Raw genomic sequence first — 22,698 nt, forward strand, 5'->3', positions numbered from 1 at the left:
AATTGGGGCATGTGGGCTAGGGTGGAGAAGAGGAGAATTTCGTCTGTGCTGTTGTCCGCAGCCATTTGAAAATCACTTGGAGTTTTATTCCAAGCACAAAAGAATGTTAGAGAGAGGAGACCTGCCCAATGATCATGATCATGGCCATTCCCGCCTTCTCTGCAGGACCTGGACTGAGAGTCCTGTAGCTTTTATATTCTCTGGGCCTTGGCCCTAACCTCCCTGACCTCAGGCCTGGGCTTCAGTGGGTGCAAATTCCTTTCATTGTCAACCCTTGAAGTTTAACAGTGTTGTTTTCCCAGCTTGTTTTGGAGGAGGGTAAGAGGTCTGTGGCACTTTTACTAGAGAGGCCAGAGTTCTTTCTCTAAGAATTGTTCTGTTATTACAACTCAGTCACATTAACACTGTCTGGCAGTTGCTGCCTGAGCTGAACCTTCTACCAGGGGAGAAATTGGAAATCAGTTAGAAACACCTGCCCACAGAGACCATCAGTACAACCCGCTGATGCTGATTATTTTACCATTTTTATTGTTATTCAAAGCGAATTTTATCACAGAGTGAAAGTTATGATTTTTCCCATCTATGATTTTTTTTTTTTGGATTTGAAAGTGCTGTTGTTCCCCAGGGCAAGAAAATCGAATCAGTATAGCCTGGAGGAACCCCCTCAATCCAAGGTTTTTATTCTTGGATGACTTTGTCCTGTGTTTCTGGACACTTTTTAGTGTGTTCTGAATGTTAAAAGAAAGATGAAGCTGGGTATAGTGGCTCATACCTGTAATCCCAGCAATTCTGGAGACAAGAGGATTGCAAGTTCAAGGCCTACTTCAGTAATTTAGTGAGGCCCTAAGCAACTTAGACCTGTCTCAAAATATAAAGGGCTGAGGATGTGATTCAGTGATTAAGTGCCCTTGGGTTCAATCTCCACCCACTACCCCCAAAAAATGGGAGCCACAGCAGAAGAAGAAAGATATATTTTAAAATTTTTTTGTTTTTTAGTTATAGATGGACAAAATACTTAATACTTAATTTTATTTATATATTTTTATGTAGTGCCAACGACCAAACCTACTGCCTCACATATGCTAGGCAAATGCTGTACCACTGAGCTACAAACCCAACCCAAGAAAGATACATTTTAAGAGTTAAGGGAAGTCTGGATTGTGTTCCTCTCCAGAAGCTGCTTGGTTTAAGGATCACGCTTTGCCTGTACTCTTTTTTTGTTTGATTTTTGGTTTTTGCAGTACAGGAGATTGAACCAAAGGGTGCTTTATCATTGAGCTACATCCCCAGACCTTTTTATTTTTTATTTAGAGACAGAATCTCACTAAGTTTTCCAGGCTCACCTTGAACTTGCAATCCACCTGTCCTAACCTTCTGAGTAGCTGTAATTACAGGCGTGTACCACTGCGCCTTGCATAGACCTTTTTATTTTATTCTGAAACAGTGTCTTGCTTAGTTTCCCAGGCAGGCCTCAAACTTGGGATCCTTCTGCCTTGGCCTCGTGGGTAGCTGGGATTATAGGTGTATGCCACCATTCCCAGCTTCCTCCCTCCACTCTCTATTTTTTAAAAAAATATTTTTTAATTGTAGATGGACACAATACCTTTATTTTGTTTGTTTATTTCTTTTTATGTGGTGCCAAGGATCCAACCGAGTGCCTCACACATGCTAGGCAAGCGTTCTATCACTGAGCTGCAATCCCAGCCCCTCCCTTCACTTTTTTATTTTTTTGAATTATACATAGACACACTATCTTTATTTTGTTTATTTATTTTTATGTGGTGCTGAGGATTGAACCCAGTGCCCCACATGTGTGAGGAAAGTGCTCTGCCACTGCACCACAACCCCAGCCTCTCTCCCTTCACTCTCCAGGGGCCATGAGTGTCAGGATTAGACTGAATAGGGGTGCTAGTGCTAGAACAAGTTTGGGGTAAAGAATTTTGATTTGGGTTTTGTGTAGCAGGAGCAGTTTTCTCTTAGTTCTGCTGGGTAAGGATGAGATATGGTTGGGTTGACTCTTGTCTAGTTTGATGCTGTATTAGAGGAGTTTTTCCCTTCAGGCCAGGCCTCCAAGTCCTGGAGACCAGGGAGAATTTCAGGGGAAAGCCATGTGTTTGAGAATGGATGACTAAGGTATGTGGTCCCTGGTTACCTCTGCTTCTAAAATAAGAATTGACAGCCAAGGTGTGCTGTCCCTAATCATGTCGTTTTCAGAACAAAGATGGACACCAAGGTGTGTGGTCTCTAGTTATCTCTATCTTCAGGAGGATGGACAGCCAAGGTGTGCTATCCTTAATCACTACAGCTTCCAGAATGTAGGGAACTCCCTTGAGTCTGATGGAAAACCTCAATGAAATTTAAAGTATCTGGAGACATCAAGTATATACATAGCCACCTTCTAGATCCCTTGTCCTTGCACAGAATCTGTTAGGGGATAAGTGGGAGGCATGCAGACCTTTCCTAGCATGTCAATGCTTGAGGGGTCCTCTGTTTCCTCTCACAAAATAGTTTTTTTCCCTGGTAAAAATACTGCCATGGAAGGTACCAGAAGACAACCTCAGATTGTTCTTCTTCTGTGAACTGGCACACTGAAATTTAACCAGAAAGATTAATGATTGTTAAAACATCTAAAAATTGTCACTGAGATATAATTCACATAGCATAAATGTCACTATTTAAAAGTATACAGTTCAGTGGTTGTGCAATCATATCCCCCCAGTAGTTTAACTTTTTTTAAAAAAAGTATTTCATCTTAATTCAAAAGGAATATATTCTTTTTTTTTTAATTTTTATTGTTGGTTGTTCAAAACATTACATAGTTCTTGATATATCATATTTCACACTTTGATTCAAGTGGGTTATGAACTCCCATTTTTACCCCATATACAGATTGCAGAATCACATCAGTTACACATCCATTGAGGAATATATTCTTATTGTAGAACATTTTAAAATTGAAACACAAAACTCCTTCACAGAGTTTTTAGTGAGAGGCCAGAATGCCCTGTCTAAGGCTGAAGATGGAGCTGCACATGGTGTTAGGGAGCTTTCTAGTTTGTGGCTGGCTGCAGCATATAGTGTGCTCTCTATAGTGGGGTCCTTCTGAGTCAGGTATGTCTGTGTCTTGGTGTTATAGAAATTCCATGTCTGAAAAAAGCCAGAAGAACTTAGGGACCAGTGTCACTGTATTTTTTTTAGCTATCTCTACCCATTCTGTCTCCAGACACAAACAGACCTATTTGATATCTACCAAAGCCCCAGACAGGAACATATGTGGGTATCTTGGCAGGGCTTCCTAGAAGGCGAACACAAAAGTCTAATGAAATTTCTCCTGAATTTTTCAATTCAGTCCAATCAGAGTTTTTTGATGAAAGAATCTTAGAAACTGAAAATTTTTTCATCTTTCAAATTTTTCAGTTTTGGGGTTTTTTTGTTTTTGTTGTTGTTTTGTTTTTTTGCAATGTAATGGAATTTTATCAGTATCTCTGATCTGTAAAATATTAAAATTCATCTTTGAATAAACTATTATAATTCATAGTATCTATGCAACTTATAGATCAAATAATTTAAACATGAAATAACCAAACATAATTGGAATTCAAGGAAAGTAGTCAGTTTTTAGTAGAACAGAGGAAACTGAAGTGCTGGTAGTAACACCTGGCTTTCCTAAAGTACTTGCTACCTACTAGACTTTGCTAATTATTTTAACTATTCTGTTTAGTCTATACAAGCACACCTGTGGAGAATATATATTTCTGTCCTCATGGATGAGAGAACTAAGCACAGCATGTTAAGTAACTTGTCAAGGTCACAGAGCTCTCAATTTTAATTTTAATCTCTGACCCCCACATAGGAATGAGATTATTTCTCTGAGGAACTGCCTTTTGTAAAGGATCAGATTCTGGTTTGTATTTAGACAGTGAGAGGGTGTGATCAGGGGGCCCTGGACCCCAAAGGCTATGCTGAGCCTCTGGGATCTTCCCCCCAGCCCCCAGAGTTGTAGGTGGACACAATATCTTTATTTTATTTTTATGTGGTGCTGAGGATGGACCCCATTGCCTTAAGTGTGCCAGGCAAGTGCTCTACCACTGAGCCACAGCCCTAACCCCAAGCCTCTAGGATCTTCAAGGAGGTGCTCAATACCATTGGTGCTACCCAAGTGCTTCTGGCAGTTTGTGCACATCTGGCATACCTAAAGAAGAACTGGCAGGGTTTGCAGAGCTACAGACAAATGGGGCAGGGGCAGGAAGCATGTACCTTCTTCCTGAGCACTTCTGTCTCCAGGTCTCAGTACCTGGCCACAAGGCCTGCATGTACCATGAAGGAGACCCATATGGTTTGGAGCCTTTGTGTTGATAGAAGGAGCACTCTGAGGGCAAAGTGAAGGATTGAAAGTTGGGATCCAAACTCAGAACCCACCATTTGGTGGCAGACAGGGACCTAAGCTGTCCAGAGTAGGAGGAGATGGGTCTGGCCAGCTTGTAGTATATGTAACTAATTTTGGAGAGCAGCTCTCTGGCCACTTAGGGGAGCAGCAAGATAACCCTGTACCTTTTTTGTCTTTAGTCATGGGATATTTTTTTCCGCAACACCAATGCTGGAGCTCCCCCGGGCACTGCCTACCAAAGCCCCCTTTCCCTGAGCCGAGGCTCCCTGGCTACCGTGGCCCACGCACAATCCCTGGTGGATGCACAACCCAACGTCGACAAGCTTGTAGAGGACCACCTGGCGGTACAATCTCTCATCAGGGCATATCAGGTGAGCAGGAGCTGACCATCCATGTGGAAAAGGATGCAGTGTTTCTTGGGCCTTTCTGAGTGTTTATAGTAATTTTCTTTTACCTCCTCCAGGTTCTAGGTGCTTGCTTCCTGCCTTTGGGTCTTAGGGAGGCAAAAGTCAAGTATACGAAAGAATGGGAACCAGGCTAACCAAAGTTAAGCAGATCCTCTGCTGTCTTTAATAACTGCCTCATAATAGCTCTTTATTTCTTTTCATAAATTGGCATGACAGATTTTTGGGCAGAGAAACTGGGATCTCCCCCCATCCCCCCAGTGTTGTAGGTGGACACAATACCTTTATTTTATTTTTATGTGGTGCTGAGGATGGACTCCATTGCCTCAAGTATGCCAGGCAAGTGCTCTACCACTGAGCCACAGCCCTAACCCCAAGCCTGGCCATTGAGAAGAAGTGCTACTCACCCGGCAGGAGGCATTGGCTGGGAAGGGTGATGCTGTTGAGTGGGTTGATGCCCGCTCTCAGTTGTTAACAACTGAATACTATAAGAAATCTATAGTGCTTGGAGACACAGAAGCAGGGAGGAGAAGGGGTAAGGGCAGCTGAGCCCTTAACAGGCTTGTTGAGCAGAACTAAGCTTTTCCTTTCATTTTTTCTCTGAAAAGAATCTTGCAGCATCCACCTCATGTCAGCGAAAGCCCTTAAAATTTGATCTATGAATAGTTTTAAGAAGAGAAAAGTACCTCTTGAGAGCTTCCATCGGATCCCAGGCTTCACTGTCTCTTATGTGGCTGCAGCATTAACAACCAGAGAAATTATGCCCTGAACTCTCCTTTCTGCCCATGTCTCTCTTTCCTGGAGATGATGATTCAGATATATCCTGCAGACAGTCTAAGGTGTATATATGTAATAAGGCAGAATTGGGAGGACCCTAGGTCCTTGGGTCCTTCAGGCCATGATCTTATAGAAGAGTTCTCTGCCTGGAGTATTACATGTGCTGCCTGTAAGGAGATGGGCAGGATGCTGTAAATGACATAGCCTCAACCTCTAAGGCACTGTTCACAGCACACCTGTCCAGAGGTAAGAGGAGGCACAGCTAGTCCTTCTTGACTATTGTCTTCATGTAGTTGGCCTCAGTAACATCTTTACTATGATCTTGTAGTGACTTCTCAGAATCTGCTTCCCTCTCAAATTGCTAGCAAGAAATTTATGAGTAAAATATCCAAAATTGAAAGAAATTTAAAATTGGAATTCTCTATTTTTTCTCCCTTTTTCTGTAGTATTGGGGTTTGAACCCAGAGGCTCACACACTAAGCAAATGCTCTACTTGCTACATCCTGAGCCCCTCCTTTGTTTTTTTGAACAGTTCAGACCAAATGCTTTAAGTCCATGTTGTTGTGGGCTTTTTTGTTCTGACTACCATGTGTGTGCTGACCTGTATGCAGCATCAGGGCCAGCATCCTCACTCCCTATGTAGATATAATAAAGGCAAATCTCTTAGTAAGATGCCTCATCTGTACCCTTCCTCAGCTTTATCCAACACCCAAGCCTTCATTTCCTCCTTAGGGAAATCTTTATATTCTACCAAAAGGAAGCTTTCACACTGGGCTAACAGTTTCCCAGCATATATAATTTTTATTGAAACCATAAGCTCCCACAAAATAGATCTTTTCAGACTGTTCAAATTTATCATAACCTGAGAATCTTATATTTCCCACCTTTTTTTTTAATAAAAGTAATTTTATGCACAAGAGTGCTTTTAAAATAAGCTGTTCCAAGATTGACTTCTTAAAATTAATTTTGTTGTATGGGTTTATTAGTGCTGTGTTCCCCTCTGGGAAAGATTTGCATGAAGTATAACTCTTTTACCCCTCCTCACAGCTCACTGGATCTGCTTAATGACTTGCTTGTGTTATTATTCCAGGTCAGGGGTCACCACATTGCAAAACTTGATCCTCTCGGAATTAGTTGTGTAAATTTTGATGATGCTCCAGTAACTGTTTCTTCAAACGTGGGTGAGAATTAATATGTAAATGCTAATTTTAATGTAATTTTACTTTTTTTTACCCCTTCCCTCTTTTTTTTCTCCTGTCCTTTTGTGTGTGTCCTTCCCTCTCATCGTTGGCCCACTCATAGATACGAGGGCACCATGTAGCACAGCTGGACCCCCTGGGGATTTTGGATGCTGATCTGGACTCCTCCGTGCCCGCTGACATTATCTCATCCACAGACAAACTTGGTGAGGGTCTGAGAGCAGTCAGCTGCGTTGCTTGAGCTCCTCTCGCTGTGCCACAGCCTGTGGCAGCCAGGATGTCCAGGCAGGAGGGAAAGGCTCTTAAGTTTCCTTCGTTCTGATCACTTGAAATTTATTGGTAATACAGCCTTAGTGTATTTTGGGCATGTTATTTTTATCCCATTTTTTCAGCCAGATTGTCCAAGTCTCAATCTTGGCCCACCTGGGCAGGTGAATTGGAAGCTGCTTAGAGAACAGCTCTTTTGGCTCCACCTTTCCATATCCCTGTGCAGTGCTGTCTTCCACAAGGCCACTGGTGAGCCTTGCAAGGGAGCGACTATCACAACTGTCCTGTTCTGATGCATGGTGGGGCCCACCTGTGGCCAGAGGCCACTTGCGTCCCATAGAGTGAATTTTAGAGCAAGGTGTGTAGTTGGGGTCTCCCAATTCTTAAATGCTGGTGATCACACCGAGGAAACTTTGGAAGGCATTCCCACAGCGTCCGGAGGCCAGGGCCTTTGGGAGGTGCATGTGTGGAGCACAGATGGGTTTTTGTCACAGTACCAGGTGTACCCTCCTGCACTCTGTCCTCCTTGAGAGGTGAATGGGTGTTGTGGCTGGGCACTCACCTGCAGTTGCTTCCAGAGTTAATCTGCTTTACATCATTGTGCTGCTAACCTGTACTAAAGAAATGATGATATGACTAATTGTGAAATGGCCAGGGTGTTCACAACAGGCACTGTGCATGCTAATGAAATTGATGATCACCTATTGCTAATACTGCTTTTGGGGAGGGAATGGAATTAGCCTTCTTGCAGACATTTGTAGAAGGGTTGCAGAGAAATGGTCCCTAAGGCCAATTGCCCAGTTCCCCTACAGGCATTATCAAGTTGTGCCTGGCATTAATCAGGTAAAGTTATATGCCAAATATTGTTGATTCTGGAATTGATGTTAGCAGTTTGTAATTGCTCTTAAAAAAACCTTCCTAGATAATGTAGGGTATCCTCTACATTGTACCAGCCCTTTGGCAAATTTAGGAAGTATGTAAGAAAAACAAGCCATCTTCCCCCTGCTCTGACACCAAAACAAAAACACAGGAGACTTCTGTGATTCCAAGTGGTGTGGGCATTTCTCCCATCCACAAGCAAGCAGTTGCTTCTTTAGTGCTGGTTACCAGGTGGGTGTCCTCTCATTTAATTCAGTTCTGACACCATCAACAAGGACATAGCATCAGATCCCTCAGGTTGAGGACTCAGTCCCCAAGACTTTCCCCATTTCAAACCCAGTTGCAAATCTGGACCATTAGAACTACTGTCCAATTGGCTCCAAATTGAAGTTCCTTCAGCCTTCTCGTTAGTTTTGATTAATTTGCTCACAGAACTCAAATTAAGTAACTCAAAAGAACTCAGAGAAGTTTACCAGTTTATTATAAAGTATATTTTCAAGTATACAAGTAAGTAGCCTGAAGAGAGATATAGGCCAGGTTCTGTAAGAGTCCTGTGCAGGAGCTTTTGTCCCTATGGAGTTAGAGTGTACCACCCTCTTTGATGTGGATGAGTCTTATTCACCTTCCTGTGAGCTTACATGTGTTCAGCTGTCCAGAAGCTCTTAGCACCACATCCTTGTGAGTTTTTATAGAGACTTCATTCAGAGACATGATCAAAGCATGGACAGTCATGTAGAAATGTGATGGACTAAAAGGGTATAATCTAGTGATAATAGACTGAGTGGAGAAACCCAGCAAGGTCTGTCTGTCCAGATTCTTCAGCATTCTTTCCTCTTGAGTATGGGGCATGACCCCATCTAAAATGAGAGTTATATCTGTTATCAGACAAAGTAGGTTAGAGAATTCTTTTATGGACAACTCCAAAACAGAAAATTCTTCTTTGAGGAAGAAATGCAGTTTCTATGGCTTGCCTTATGGAGGAAATCATGAACCAGAAACCCTGATGAAAAAAAAAATATATATATATATATATATACACACACACACATATATATATATCTCAATCATAATATCAGAGGAAGTTTAGAGAAACCTTTGAATCTTAAAGGCTAGTTGGCATGAGTTGAATTCTGTTCCATCATTCAATGGTGAAAAGTGTGTGCTTCCAAGAAGTGGACCTCTCCTTATGGTGTTCCCAGGAGATCTTGGAGCCTTTTTCCTCTGCCTCATCCTTAGTATAGAAACCCTCCCTTCCCATTTATCAGTTTCATTATAGCCTGATGGCATCAAGCCCCTCCAACTTCCTCTTCTTGCTGTTCCATCAGTGCAGTGGCTGCTTCCAGAACCTTCCAGAACTATTGAGTCTCCTCCAGGTGCTCAGAACAGAATGAACTCCTGGATGCCAGGCACACTGTTCCCTCATGAAGAGGTTGGGAACCTTCCAGGACCCCTTTCTTGTGAGAGAAGCACCTCCCATAGCATCAGTCAGGGTGGGGACCAAAAATGCTAGTTTTCATAAGCAGCAAAACTTTTGAACCAGAGGGAGCAGGTGAGGGGACCATATCCCCTCTCCTGTCCAAATTTGTATTGTCTCAGCTAGTGGCATCATAAGTTGCCAGTTGTTCAGTATTTTAAAATGGACCTTTCTCAGGGTTTTCACTCTGTACATTTAGAGTTACCTAGGGAGCACTAAAACTATTCCCTGTCTTGTTCAGACTAATTAGATCAAGGCAAGTTGGAAGGGATACCCCAAGGGCGTTGGTCAAACCCAGTCTCTTAAGTTCTTATACCATCAGTGGCCGAGGTGGGGCTAGAATCTGGGTATCATTCTCCATCATTCTTCTAGGCCATCCTGAGGCTTCAGCTTGTAGTCTAACCTGGGATAATGGTCTAGGCAGTTGTACTCCTTTGAGGTTTGTGATTCCCAATTCAGCAAAGACACAATGAGCGTGAGTGCTTCCGAGGACTTTATAAACTATGAAGCTAAAATGCACAAGGTGGCCCTGAAGTCCTTTGAGGAATCCTATGGAACTACTAAGGAAGAGTTAGAATGTAGTCCCTATTTGTAAATTTGAAATAGTATGATTTAAAAATAATAAACTCTTTAAGTACAAAAGATAGGAATAGCATAAACATGTTAGATGTTTGAGTCTGTAGGAAAATTGATCTTGAATGCTTACCTTCTATACAGGTCCAGTGTGACCACTAGAAAGTTTGCAGAACATCCTGCATCAATTCTTAGCTCAGTGAACCTGGCTCTGAGGGCACAGTCCCTGGGTTGGAGTCCTGCTCTGTGCCTCAGTTTCCTCTTCTGTAAGACAGAAGTGATGGAATCACCTCCTAAGGTTGTTTAAACAATAAACCTTAGAGTAATGCCTGGATTTTATTACCATGCTCTGTGTGTGAGCTGTATATGCCCTGAACAGTCTCCAGATGAGTAGCTGCTGGACTCACTGGTAATGAGATGAACTCAGAAACTGAGAGGTCAGGCAAGGAGCCCAGATCACACAGGAGTTAGTAGTGGAGAAGCTGAACTGCACCTGAATTATAAGAAGCAATGGAGCATCGAATGTAGAAACTTACAACCAAGAAGTGAGGACTCAGGCACCATGGCGGAGGTTTGAGGCCCAGGAAAACTACAGCAAATTCCACCCCCACTGCTCAGTAAGAACGAGGTGGGATAAGGAGCCACAGAGTGAGTGTGTGTGACTGGGTCAGGGACCATGTAATGAAGTTGTCATGGGCCGTATAGTGTGTGTGACTGGTCAGGAACCGTGCTGATAGCATATTGTGTCAGGGGGCCATGCAATGAGCATATGTGACTGGGTCATGATCTGTGTGGGAGATATCACAGGGCCATGAGGTGAGTATGACCAACTAGATTAGAGACTGAGTGCAACATGTCCTGAGTTGCATGCATGCTTTCCCAGAGCTGGATTTGCTCCCATTCCTCTTATTAGCTGTCCTTCCCTGCTTCCTTTGGACAGTTTCTTCTTCTCTTAGGGGAGACTGAGGCTCAGAACAGCAATCACAGACTGCCTTTGAATGTGGTTCTTCATGCCCCCATGGAGCATGTTATGCATGATGAAGAAAGGAGAAGGATGCCACTTCAGAAGCCCCCTAGATTAGCTGAGCATCCAGTGGAAGGTGGTGCAAACAGGGCGGTGTCCACCCTGAATTTTTTTAATTAGGTGGAATTTATTTCTTTGAGTTTCATTTTTAAACCAATTTTGAAAAAAACTGGGAAAGCTAATTTAGGGCACAGCACCTAGCCTCACTTCTCAGAAATTCCCCAGGTCTCCAAAGTAACAGAGTTAACAGTCACTCTTACAGTTCCAAGAACCTCAGCAGACTCAGGGCAGGATAGCGGGATTCACCACCAGATAATTGTGTGCACACAGAACTTATTAATTTGTGCCAGGTTGTACTGTGGACCATATTTCCCTTGGAAAAGAGGGTTGCATTCCGATATGAGATGCCTTGACTACACATTTTCCATCACCCACGAATCAGGGTGAGATTCTGTAGATTTTTCTCCTGTATCCTGTGTGGGCCCTGTTGAGATAAAGAAGGATTGGGCACCCCAAGGTTGTCTAGTAGGAAGGTTCATAGGGAGAAATTTGCCAGCTGGACTTAATGAAGGATCATGGGTCAGGATGCCAAGTTAGAGATGAGAGTATATTGCAAGATGCCAGCTTGGAGTGTTAGGAATGGAAACTTCCAGACCGTGAGTCCCAGGGGTTCATTGCCATTTTTGGCAGGATACTGCTTGTTGGAAACAGATTGACTTGTAGGCATGATTACACACTGTTGCCTTAGGGTTTGTATTCTATGCTAGTCATCTCTTCCTTGCTCATATTAAGATGGGAACAGGTGGTGTCTTATTCCCATTAACTCTTTTTTTGTTTTTTTGCTACTGAGGATTGAACTCAGGGGCACTCAACTACTGAACCACATCCCAAACCCTATTTTGTATTTTATTTAGAGATAGGGTGTCACTGAGTTGCTTAGCACCTCCCTGTTGCTGAGGCTGGCTTTGAACTCATGATCCTCCTGCCTCAGCCTCCTGAGCTGCTGGGATTACTGGCGTGTGCCACCGTGCCTGGCTTCCCATTAACTCTTGCCTTGAGTTTTCTTTGTCAAGTGTAGTATTTGAATTAAATTCCTACTTAAAAATGCCATAATTTGTGGTTTCTATTCAAATTCTATGTAATTTTTCACAATGACAAAAAATTGAGGTTTTCTTTTACTGTGAGATTCAGACATTATTAAACAAGAATCCCAGATAACAAATTTTATAAATATTTCTGAGGAAAATGACTCTTTTTCCCTTGGATACATTAGTGTGTATAAATTCCTAAAACAGTTTTAGGAAATGTTTTTTTTCTTTTAATCTTTTTGAGATGGAATCTTACTGTGTTGCCGGTGCTGGCCTTGAACTCTTGATTCTCCTACCTTAACCTCTGGAATAGCTGGGATTACAGTTATGTAATCCCATACCCACCCAGTTTCAGAAAGTGAACTTGAATTAATAGTTAAAAAGTCAACTTAAAAGTTCAAAAATGTAGCAGAATTTTAGCTACTTAAGATGAATTAGTTCTGCCCCTGTGTCATTACCAGTCTATTGAATAATGACAACATTTACATATATCCTCTTGACCTTCTAGGGCTCTCTTGTTTACTCTTTGATGATAAAAAATATTAGCTAAAAGTAAAGTTGTTCCTTATAATTTCAAGTGATAGCAGTTCATATAGCAAACATTGCTTCTTCTGTGCAGCCTTAGAGAACTAATGAGGCGTACCAGGGGAGCTTTCCTCAGTGCCTTGGGAGACAGGCCAAGCTAAGGTCATACCCAAGGGGGTTGAAATCATAGTGCATGATGGGTGTGGTACCCCTCGGGTGAATGAGTCCTGGCCACGAAGACATCCCCCTCCCCACCTTCTAGGGATTGAACCCAGGGCTCTTGTGCATGCGAGGCAAGCACTCTACCAACTGAGCTATTTCCCCAGCCCCTATTTTTTTTTTTTTTTTTTTGAGACAATCTCTAAGTTTCCTACATTGGTTTCAGAACTTGACAGTCGTCCTAATTCAGCTTCCTGAGTTGCTGGGATTACAGTGACAAAGGACTCAGCAACTCCTAATGTTTAAGAAGATCTTTGACTTAGACACCAGGAACTAGTTAACCTTGTCACACTAGCTTCCAACTTCACTTCCCTGTGCTTCATTTGGAACTGCCATAACTACATCCTCAGCAGCTCCATCTCCTCCAGCTCTGATACACCTGTACTCTTCAACTATTGTTCACTACTAGCATGAAAGGAAGCATTTAATTGACGTTTCTCTGCATGCCCAAGGTCGTGAGCATTCACAGTGTCAGTGACCATGGCTCAGAGCTGAACCATCAGTCCTTCTATGCATCCATTACCACCTACCTTCCTGACCCTTAGCCACCAGATTCAGGATGTGGGTCAGGTGTTTTATGTATCTAGATAAATATCTTGATTTTCACTAATGGTATAGAAAGGGTAGAAATGTGCTGAAAAGCTCACAGGTAGAAAGAAAATGTGCAGCTATGCCCAGTTGTGTATATCTGGGACTCTTAGGATATTCTCAACTACCAATTTCTCTATTCCAGTTTTGCCATCTTGTGAGGCAAGACCAAGGACTCTTTGTTCTTTAGAATCTTTCAGAATCTTAAAGTTTCGAGTCTAGACAGCTATCTGAATTCTGTTCTGATAAATGGCTACCCTACAAATCAGTCTTTTTCATTTTCTTTTCCTCCGTTTTTCATCCCACAGTTGCCTAGAACAGGAGTGTATGTAACTTCCCAGAAAAGCACTGTGTTCGCACCTTCTGCAGGCTAGGAGAGGAGATCAAACGACGCTGCCTGATGGCTTCCCAGTGTCAGTGGAGGGGCTGCCCCTTCTAATTCACCTTGTTCCAGCTGTTCTATGAATGAGTCCCACGTTTACCAAAACAACTTTCAATGTTTGATCCCCTGACTACATAACCCACCCTTGTCTCCTTCAGTGTGTGTGTCCATGTGGCTGTGTCTGTGCTACCTGTTAACTGTGATAATGGTATAGGGTTTGGTGTTTGGGTTTTAAACTAACTTTCACCTGTCTTTTTCCTTCTGCGCTCACCCATGCTACCCCATTCTGCATCTCAGATCTTGCAGTTTTCAAGGAACGACTTCGAATGCTAACAGTAGGAGGTATGAAAATAATGAGCCTTTCACCTTTCTGGAGTTCAGGACTTCATTTGAATAGGATGTGCAACTTTTCCTAGCATGTCATTTGGGGAAAGTTGACACAACTTCTATTAGCATTTTAAAGTTTATTGTTTGGAAATACCTTTTATCCCCCCTTTATTTAGTTATTAACCAATAAGTGGAGCTATGTATCTGGTGTCATTTATTTCTGTTCAATTTGTGTTTTGAAGAGCATCCTTCATCTAGATTTGCATTTCTTCATTGCTTCACTGTAAGCTTCCATCTTCAGCATAGTTCACCTTTAGCTCCTGCTGCAGCCAGCTGGGAACCTGAGGCTATATCAGCTCTGCATGGTGGCTTTTCCCATCCTCCACATTGTGTATTGTGGCTTTGGCTGACCCTGGATTCTTCCAGATTCTGTTTTCTGGGCATTTTAGACAAGATTTCCAAAATGTTCCATGTTTGAAGGACAAGAAAAGTATTAATAAAAACTTTCTAGGAACCCTTTTCATATGACCTCCTTGGTTCTGGGCAGAACACCCTTGAGGAATCCAGAGTTGAAGTGCTGGGGCCATTTGCCTGCTGTCATCTCCTCCCACCTACCCTCCCCCCAACCTGTGTCCAGTTTCTTCCTTCCACTCTTGGCTTCCCTTAAGATGTTCTCTTTTTCTTCTGTCTTAGACATATATCTGTGAGATGCTATTTTTTAATTCAGCTTTTTATTTTGAGATAATTATAGATTCATGTGCAGTTCTAAGAAATAAAAGAATGATCTTATGTGCTTTAGCCAGTTTGGTGCACTCAGTGGTGCTAGTTTGTAAAACTGCAGCACACATTGCGGCAGGACACCGCAGATCCCTTCCTTTCCACCCTACACACCATGCTTAACCAGTAGCAACCACTATTGTGTTCTCCATTTCCGTAATTCCATCATTTTCAGATGCCATACAAATGGAAACACGGTATGTAATCTTTTGGGATTGGCATTTTTCAGTCAGTGTACTTTTCTAACGATAACCTCAGATTGATGTGTATCATGGTTTGTTCCTTTTTGCTGCTGAGTGGAATTCCATTGTATGAATGTAATGCGGTTAACTTTTAACTCTTCACCCACAGAAAGACCTCTAGATTGTTTCCACTCTTTGGCTAATAGAGTCTTTTGCAGAGCAAAAATGTTTAACTTTGACATCCAGGTTGTCAGTTTTCCTCTTAGGTATGGTGCTTTTGTTGTCAAGTCTCTTAGCCCTAGATACCAAATATTTTTCATCAAGTTATTTTTGTGTCTTTGTCAGAAATCAGTAGGACTCATATGGATCTATTTCTGGGTTTTCTATTTTCTCTTACTCTTGTATCTATCCTTCCATGGTATCACACTGTCTCAATTATCATAGCTGCTGAATTTTATTTTCCATTTTCAAAGTTGTTTTGGCTAGCCTAGGGCTGTTCCCTTTCTATGTAAATTTTAGAATAAGTGTCTGCTTAAAAACTTGCCCACATTTTGATAGGAATTGTGTTAAACTTACTGATCCATTTAGGAGAAGTTGAGAAGTGTTCCTTGTTTCCTGGAAGATATTGTATAGAATTGGTGTTATTTCTTTGAATATATGAATTTTCCAGCAAAACCATCTGGACTTAGAGATTACTTTTTTGGGAGCTTTTTATTTATGAATTATATTTCATTTTTAGTCATAGGGCTGTTGATATCTTGGGAGTCTGGGGTCACATCCTCTTTCATTCCTTATATTAGTGAATTGTATCTTTTTCTGTCAGTCTTGTAAGGAATTTGTTATTTTCAGAGAACTTGTACTTGGTATCATTTTGTGCTTCTGTGTTGCTTTGTTCTTCAATTTCATTGATTTATGCTCTTTGTTTGTTTCTAGTTTGTATCCCTTGGTACTTCTTATTTGACCCTTGGGTTATTTAGAAGTGTGTTCTTTAGTATCTAAGTGTTTGGGGATTTTTTTTGTCATCTGTTATTAAATTTCTAGTTTGATTTCATTATGGTTGGAGAATGTACCCTGTATGATTTCAGTTCTACCACATTTGTTTGTTTGATCCAGTATAAAATTTTTGTCATATATTCCATGGCAACTTGAATGTTATTGTTAGTTGGGGGTATAGCTCAATGATATAGCACTTGCCTATTGTGCATGACACCCTGGGTTTGATTCCCAGCATAAACAAATAAATGTCAGGTTTGTTTTAAGTATTTTTTTGCGGTGGGGTGGAAGTGGGCAGCAGTACTGGGTATTAAACACAGGGCCTCAGGCATGCTAAGTAAGTATTCTGCCACTGAGCTAGATCACCAGCATTTTTTATTTAATTTTGAGACAGGGTCTTGCCAAGTTGCCCAAGCTGGTCTCAAACTTGCCATCCTCCTGCCTTAGCCTCCTGAGTAGCTGGGTTGTGCTCCCCCACCCAGTTGTCAGTTAAAACTTGTTGGTTGATAGTTATTGAGTTCATCTATGTCCTTGCTGCCTTTCTGTATAGGTTTTTTAAACATTGGTTGAGAGAGGTATTGAAGTCTTCAACTATAAACGTGGGTTTGTCTGTTTCTCCTTTCAGTCCTATTAGTTTTTGGTTCACATATTTTATAGCTCTCTTAATTGATATATACACATTTGGGATTGCTGTGTCTTCTTGTTAGATTGATCTTTTTTCATAATGTGATGTCTTCTGTGTCTCTGGTAATTTTTATCAGACATTAATTGTTGTTCTTTCATTTCATTAAGGTTTACATAGTATATTTTGTCCACCCTTTTATTTTCATACTGTATCATATTTGATACAGTTTTATTCTTTTTTTTCTTTCTTTTTTATGTATTTATTTTTTAGTTTTTTTTTTTTTTTCAGGTAGACACAATATCTTTATTTTATTTTTATGTGGTGCTGAGGATCGAACCCAGTGCCTCATGCATGCCAGGCGAGCGTGCTACCACTTGAGCCACATCCCCAACCCTATTCTTTATTTTCTTTAGTTGTTTAATAGTTTATTCTTTATTTTATTTTTGTTGGTTTTCATTTTTTGCTTTTATTCCCTGTCTTCCTATGGCTTTTTATATCTGTATTTTTAAAATTTTATTTCTACTTATTTACAGATAGTGTTTTTTAAAAATCTCTGTAGCTTTTCTAGTTGACGTGGGTATTACATTACATAGACAAAACTTATCACTAACTACTGATGTTAATTTTACCAGCTCAGATTATGTAGAAACCTTACCTCCTCTTATAGTTCTACAGTTTTTTATCCTTCACAATTTGTAATATAATATTTCCTTAAATATTTCTTATGCATGCTTTTAGGTCACACCAGACTGTTGTACATTTGCTTCAACCACCAGACATAATTCAGCACTCCCAATAAGAAAAGGAGCCATCTTTGTATTTACCCACATTTTTTTTTCTTTCTTTTCTTTTTCTTTTTTTTTGTGTGTATGTATATTTAATCCTTTCTACAATTCAATTTGTTGTTTTCTTTCTAAGTAATTTCCTTTGACCATTCTTTTAGGGCAGACCTAATTTTCCTTCGTCTAAGAATTTCTTGATTTCTTCTTCATTCCTGCAGTATATTTTTGGATATTTTCTTTCAGCTATTGAAAAGTGTGCTACTAGTCTTGTGTGATGGCACACACCTGTGATCCAAAGTGCTCTGGAGACTGAGACAGGAGGATTGCAAGTTCAAGGCCAACCTGGGCAATTTAGAGAGACCCTGTCTCAAAATAAAATAAAAAGAGCTGAAGATGTAGCTCAGTGGTAGAGTACTTTCCTAGAATGTGCAAGTCTCTGGATTTAATCCCTAGTACTACAAAGAAAACAAAAGAAAAAAGCCCACCATACATAAATAAAAAAGGAATTATTAAAAAAACATTTAATTCACTCATGCCTGTAATCACAGCAGCTCAGGGGTCTAAGGCAGGAGGATTCCACATCAAAACCAGCTTCATCAACTTAGGGAAGCGGTCTCAAAATCAAAAGTGCTGGGAATGTGATTTAGAGGTAAAGCACTCCTGAGTTCAATCCCTGGTACCAAAACCAAAAAACAAATAAATGTTTAACCCACCTACATGAAGGCAGGGGGAAAAGCAGAGAAATGAAAAATGGAACAAAGAATTAAAAATAAAATGGCATACTTAAGTCCCAACATAGTATCAACTATATTAAATATAAATCATCTAAATGCATTAATTAGAAGGCAAATATATGTGAGTAGATTTTAAAAATATATGATCCAACCGTAAATAAGACAGTCGGTCACTATTTTAAGATAATCACTTTAAAAATAACGTGCTGAGGGGCTGGGGTTGTGGCTTAGTGGTAGAGCGCTCACCTAGCACATGCAAGGACCTCAGCAACACATAAAAATAAATAAATAAAAGTATCTATTGTGTTCAACTACAACTAAAAAATATTTTTTAAAAATAATGTGTTGCTGGGCTGGGGTTGTGGCTCAGTGGTAGAGTGCTTGCCTAGCCTAGTATGTCTGAGGCACTGGGTTCAATTCTGGCACCATGTAGAAAAATAAATAAATAAAATGTGTGGAGTCTGTGTTTAAAAATAAATAAAATGTTGAGGTTGGTGGTATAACTCAATGATAGAGCATTTGCTTAGCATCTATAAGGCACTGGATTCAACCTCTAGTATGTGAAAAAAGAAACACTGTAGATAAATGAAAATGAAAAAGATGTTTGGGCCTCAGGAAGTTAGGGGAGAAACACATAGAAATGAAAAATGGAACAGAAAACAAAAATAAAATAGCAGGGCTGGGGATATAGCAGTCATAGAGTGCTTGCCTCATATGCACAAAGCCCTGGGTTCAATCCCCAGCACTACCACCAAAATAAGTAAATAAATAGATAGATAGATAGTCTAAATATATACTAATTAATATTTATTAGAAGAGTAGATTTAAAAACTATATGACCCAATCACATGCTATCGGTAAGACTGTCGCTTTAAAAATAACATGTTTTGGGGCAGGTTGTATAGCTCAGTGGTAGAAGATGTACTTAGCATGTACAAAGGCACTGGGTTCAATCTCGTGTACTACCCAAAAAAGGGGGGAAAGGATGCCACTTCCTTTTATGTTCCAAGGTTTTCTGTCATTCAAATTGGCTTTTTCTTATAGTTAAGGTGTCACTTTATTTATGATGGGAGCTATCAAGAGTTTTTCTTTGTTTTTAATTTTCAGATATTTTAACTATGTTGTGTTTTGGCATGCATTTTGGGGGGATTATCCTATGAATTCACTCAGCTTCTTAAATCCATGGATTTAAGCTTGCTGTTCTAGCAAGTTTCCATGTACCTTTTTAGCCACCCTTTCTTTCTCTTCTAGAATTTGATCCATGTGTGTATGCAGTTTTTTTATTAGTGTGTCACATTTCTTTGAGGCTCTGTTCACTTTTTGTTTTCTTTGTATTCATTAGTTTCTATTCCTCTGACTTCACATTCACTGTTCTCTAACCCTTGATTCTTCTGTTGAACTTCTCTAGTGAGTTGTTTTTTACAAAGCTGAAATTTTTCCTAAGACTTTGTTTTGTGACTCAGTATCTTTTTGTCACTGTTATGTTTGAAAGTGCTCATAGAAATCATTTTATGATGGCTCCATTAAAATCTTAGGTAATTCTAATATCTTCATCATCATGATGTGTCTGTAGGTTATCATTTCTCATTCAATCCGAGATATTCCTGATTCCTCTTGTGATTTTTTTAAAGTTGAAACTAGAATATTTCAGGAATTATAAGCATTAGAATCTTATATATAAATCTTCTGTTAGTAGCAGACCTCCTCTGGATATTGTTCTGCTGGGAGAGAAAGGAGGCACTATCTTGTTCCTGTAGGTAAGCTTGGAGCTGCTGCATTATCTCCCAGGGAGGAAATGTGGACTACCTCGTGGACCATTTTTTAAACCCCCAGGTAAAGGTTGGAGGTTGGTCTCATAAGAGCCTCGTGAGTGTAGCAGTAGGACCATAGTGTTTTCTGAGGGGTTTTGGCTGATGAAGAATGTAATTGTCTAAAAGGTTTTTGTATTGCTAGGCTGTCCCACTCCTGGCCTTTTGGATAGAGAGCAACTTTTTTGGGTGTTGGTTATTTGTACGTCTGAGAATTTCTGAGATGCTGGTTCTTCTGCTTCAAATCTGGGATATTGGAGCAGAAGGAAACCCAGGGACTTCCCTAGCTGTTTTGCCCTTTTCTACCTTTCAGGGGATTAAGTTTGTTTTGCATGTAATGTCCAGGGTTTTGAATTATACTTAAGGGGGGGATAGGGAAAAATATGTCACCTCCACCTTCCCAAAGCAGCCATTTGTAGGTTTGATTTCTCAAATGGCTGAAGCACTAGAAATGGAGCCAGTGATTCTGAAGCTCATTACACAGCCCAGAAACTGTGAATTCAGAGTGTTAAAAGTAGAAGATTGTCATTTGCTGAGTCCCCTTTACCATTTCTTTATATTGTGAGAGTGCAATAAATATTCAGTTCTCACCCAGGGGCATGTACTTGACTAGTTAATTTTGCAATCCAGTTATTTTCTAAACAAACTATGCACTAGTTTAGCTGGGTGCAATGGGGCATGTCTGTAATCCCAACTAGGGGATTACTGGAGACTGAGGAAGGCTGGATGCAAGTTCGAGGTCAGCCTCAGGAACTTTTCAAGACCCTATTTCAAAATAAAACAAAAAGGGATTGGGATGTAGCTCAGTAATAGAGTGCTTGCCTAGCATGAGTAAGGCCCTGGGTTCCAATCCCAGGAAAGCAAAACAGAAAACACTGCTTTGATACTCTATTCCCTGGCCTGAGTTTTTTCATCAGCTAGAAGTTTCTCAAAGATAATTTTGTTTTTCCTCCATAAATACCATGAGACTATTATTTGCAAGCTGGGCTATAAGTGGTGAGAGGTGTTTGTTTCACTCAGGCACAGTGATTGTTATGTCCTTATTGTTGGTAGAGTTAACAGGAGGAAGCAGGTGGATAAACTTAACTAAGCCATTTCTACCATCACTATTCTCCAGGTTAAAAAAAGTAGATTGGCTTTTGTTTTAATAAAGGGGGGGGGGAACACTCAAAAAAGAGCTTGCTTTTAGGACTTAACACCTACCCTAAAGCTGGGCTTGGTGGTGTCCATCTGTATTCCCAGCTATTCAGGAGGCCTAAGCAGGAGGATTGCAAGTTTTTAGGCAGCCTGGGCAACTTAGCAAGGCCTTGTCTCAAAATTTTAAAAAAAGGCTGGGTTATGTAACTCAGTGGTAGAGCATATGCCCAACATGTGTGGTGACCTGGACTTGATCCCAAAGATTCATGTCCATAGTTGTGGATGTTTATTTCACAGCAGCTCTTATTTACACTTAATTTGGCCAAGAAACAGAATATTTCATCTCATCCATTTAGTAGTTGGAGTCTCTGCAGATTCCTTGTTTTCAGGTTCAATTTTCATTTCCAGAGCCTCATAAAGTGCTGGTGTGAGGTATGCAAGTGCTTGTAACTCTTATAGTGTGTTCTTGCCCTTTTCTAGTCAATAGATTATTTCAGAGTAGATGTCAAATTGGAAAAAGAACCTTTGGTACCATTTTACAGTCTCTTTCAATAATGATGAAACAAGCATGGAATGCCAAAAATAGAGCCCTTTTATTGTTGCTCTCTATCAGAAAAAGATGCTTTTGGATGAGGAGGCATCTTCCCTATAGAGAGTACTCCAGTGAACATTAGTGAGTTTTGCAGAGTGTTTTGGACTGGGAGAGAAAGGGTACGCCTGTGTTTATGAACACATTCTGCAGAGCATCTTTAGGACTTCAGTTTGGGAATTCCAGGAAGAGGCCCATATTTAAGTCCGGTGGGGGCTATTTACCCCTTTTCTGATGCCCTGTGTGGCTATGACTGGCAGTTCTTCCATAGGCTGCTCGGCCCCTGGGTGACTGTTTCTCCCCCATTTCTTAGTCCCCCAGCTCTTTCTCTCACCATACACACATATTATTGTTATGTAACTCATATATGATGTGCTGTTCTCTATCAATTCCTCATTTCCTACTTTAATTCCCTTCTTAATTCTGCTTTTTGATTGACTTTCTCAATGCCTTCTCATGGCTCTCTGTTCCCACTCTCAAAACTGGTTTTTATTTTGGGGACTTTGAAATAAATTTATCTCGAATTATAAATAATTGGTACACTAATTATAAATAATTGGACTAATACATGAATAATAGGAGCTTTATTCTGGTTTACCTGTGACACCCAGTAGTAGTCTTCAGCTCCCACTTACTGCTAAAGTTTCTGTTTCTGGCTGTAAAATATAACTTACTTTCATGTATATCAGGGGGGTTTTTTTAGATTTTTTTTTTTTCTCTTTTTGCTCCCCTGGGGCATCCCTTCCCCTTTCTATGTAAACTGTGGTCCCTGCATGGCTGTGCCTTGTCCCTCATCATCTGCAGGGTTCTATGGCCTGGATGAGTCTGACCTCGACAAGGTCTTCCACTTACCCACTACTACTTTCATCGGTGGACAGGAGTCAGCACTTCCTCTGCGGGAAATCATCCGTCGACTGGAGGTAAGAACGCCATACAGTTTTTAGGAGAATATAGCAGA

At 40.7% G+C, this 22,698-nt stretch overlaps 1 protein-coding gene across 6 annotated transcripts in view; it reads left to right on the forward strand.

Moving 5' to 3' along the window:
• Positions 1 to 22,698, forward strand: part of Ogdh (oxoglutarate dehydrogenase) — an 84,109-nt gene that overhangs the window by 25,242 nt on the left and 36,169 nt on the right. For 3 of the 6 annotated variants that reach the window (XM_048786542.1, XM_048786543.1, XM_048786544.1), the window contains exons 3-6: positions 4,567 to 4,758; positions 6,871 to 6,973; positions 14,084 to 14,128; positions 22,545 to 22,660. In XM_048786542.1, coding sequence (XP_048642499.1) covers positions 4,567 to 4,758; positions 6,871 to 6,973; positions 14,084 to 14,128; positions 22,545 to 22,660 — 456 coding nt within the window. Of the gene's footprint in view, positions 1 to 4,566; positions 4,759 to 6,658; positions 6,750 to 6,870; positions 6,974 to 14,083; positions 14,129 to 22,544; positions 22,661 to 22,698 lie in introns of all 6 variants that reach the window. The other 3 variants (XM_048786545.1, XM_015490276.2, XM_015490277.2) reach the window with 3 other exon arrangements.

Source organism: Marmota marmota, unplaced genomic scaffold (genome assembly GCF_001458135.2).
Source record: "Marmota marmota marmota unplaced genomic scaffold, marMar, whole genome shotgun sequence".
Classification (NCBI taxonomy): Eukaryota; Metazoa; Chordata; class Mammalia; order Rodentia; family Sciuridae; genus Marmota; species Marmota marmota.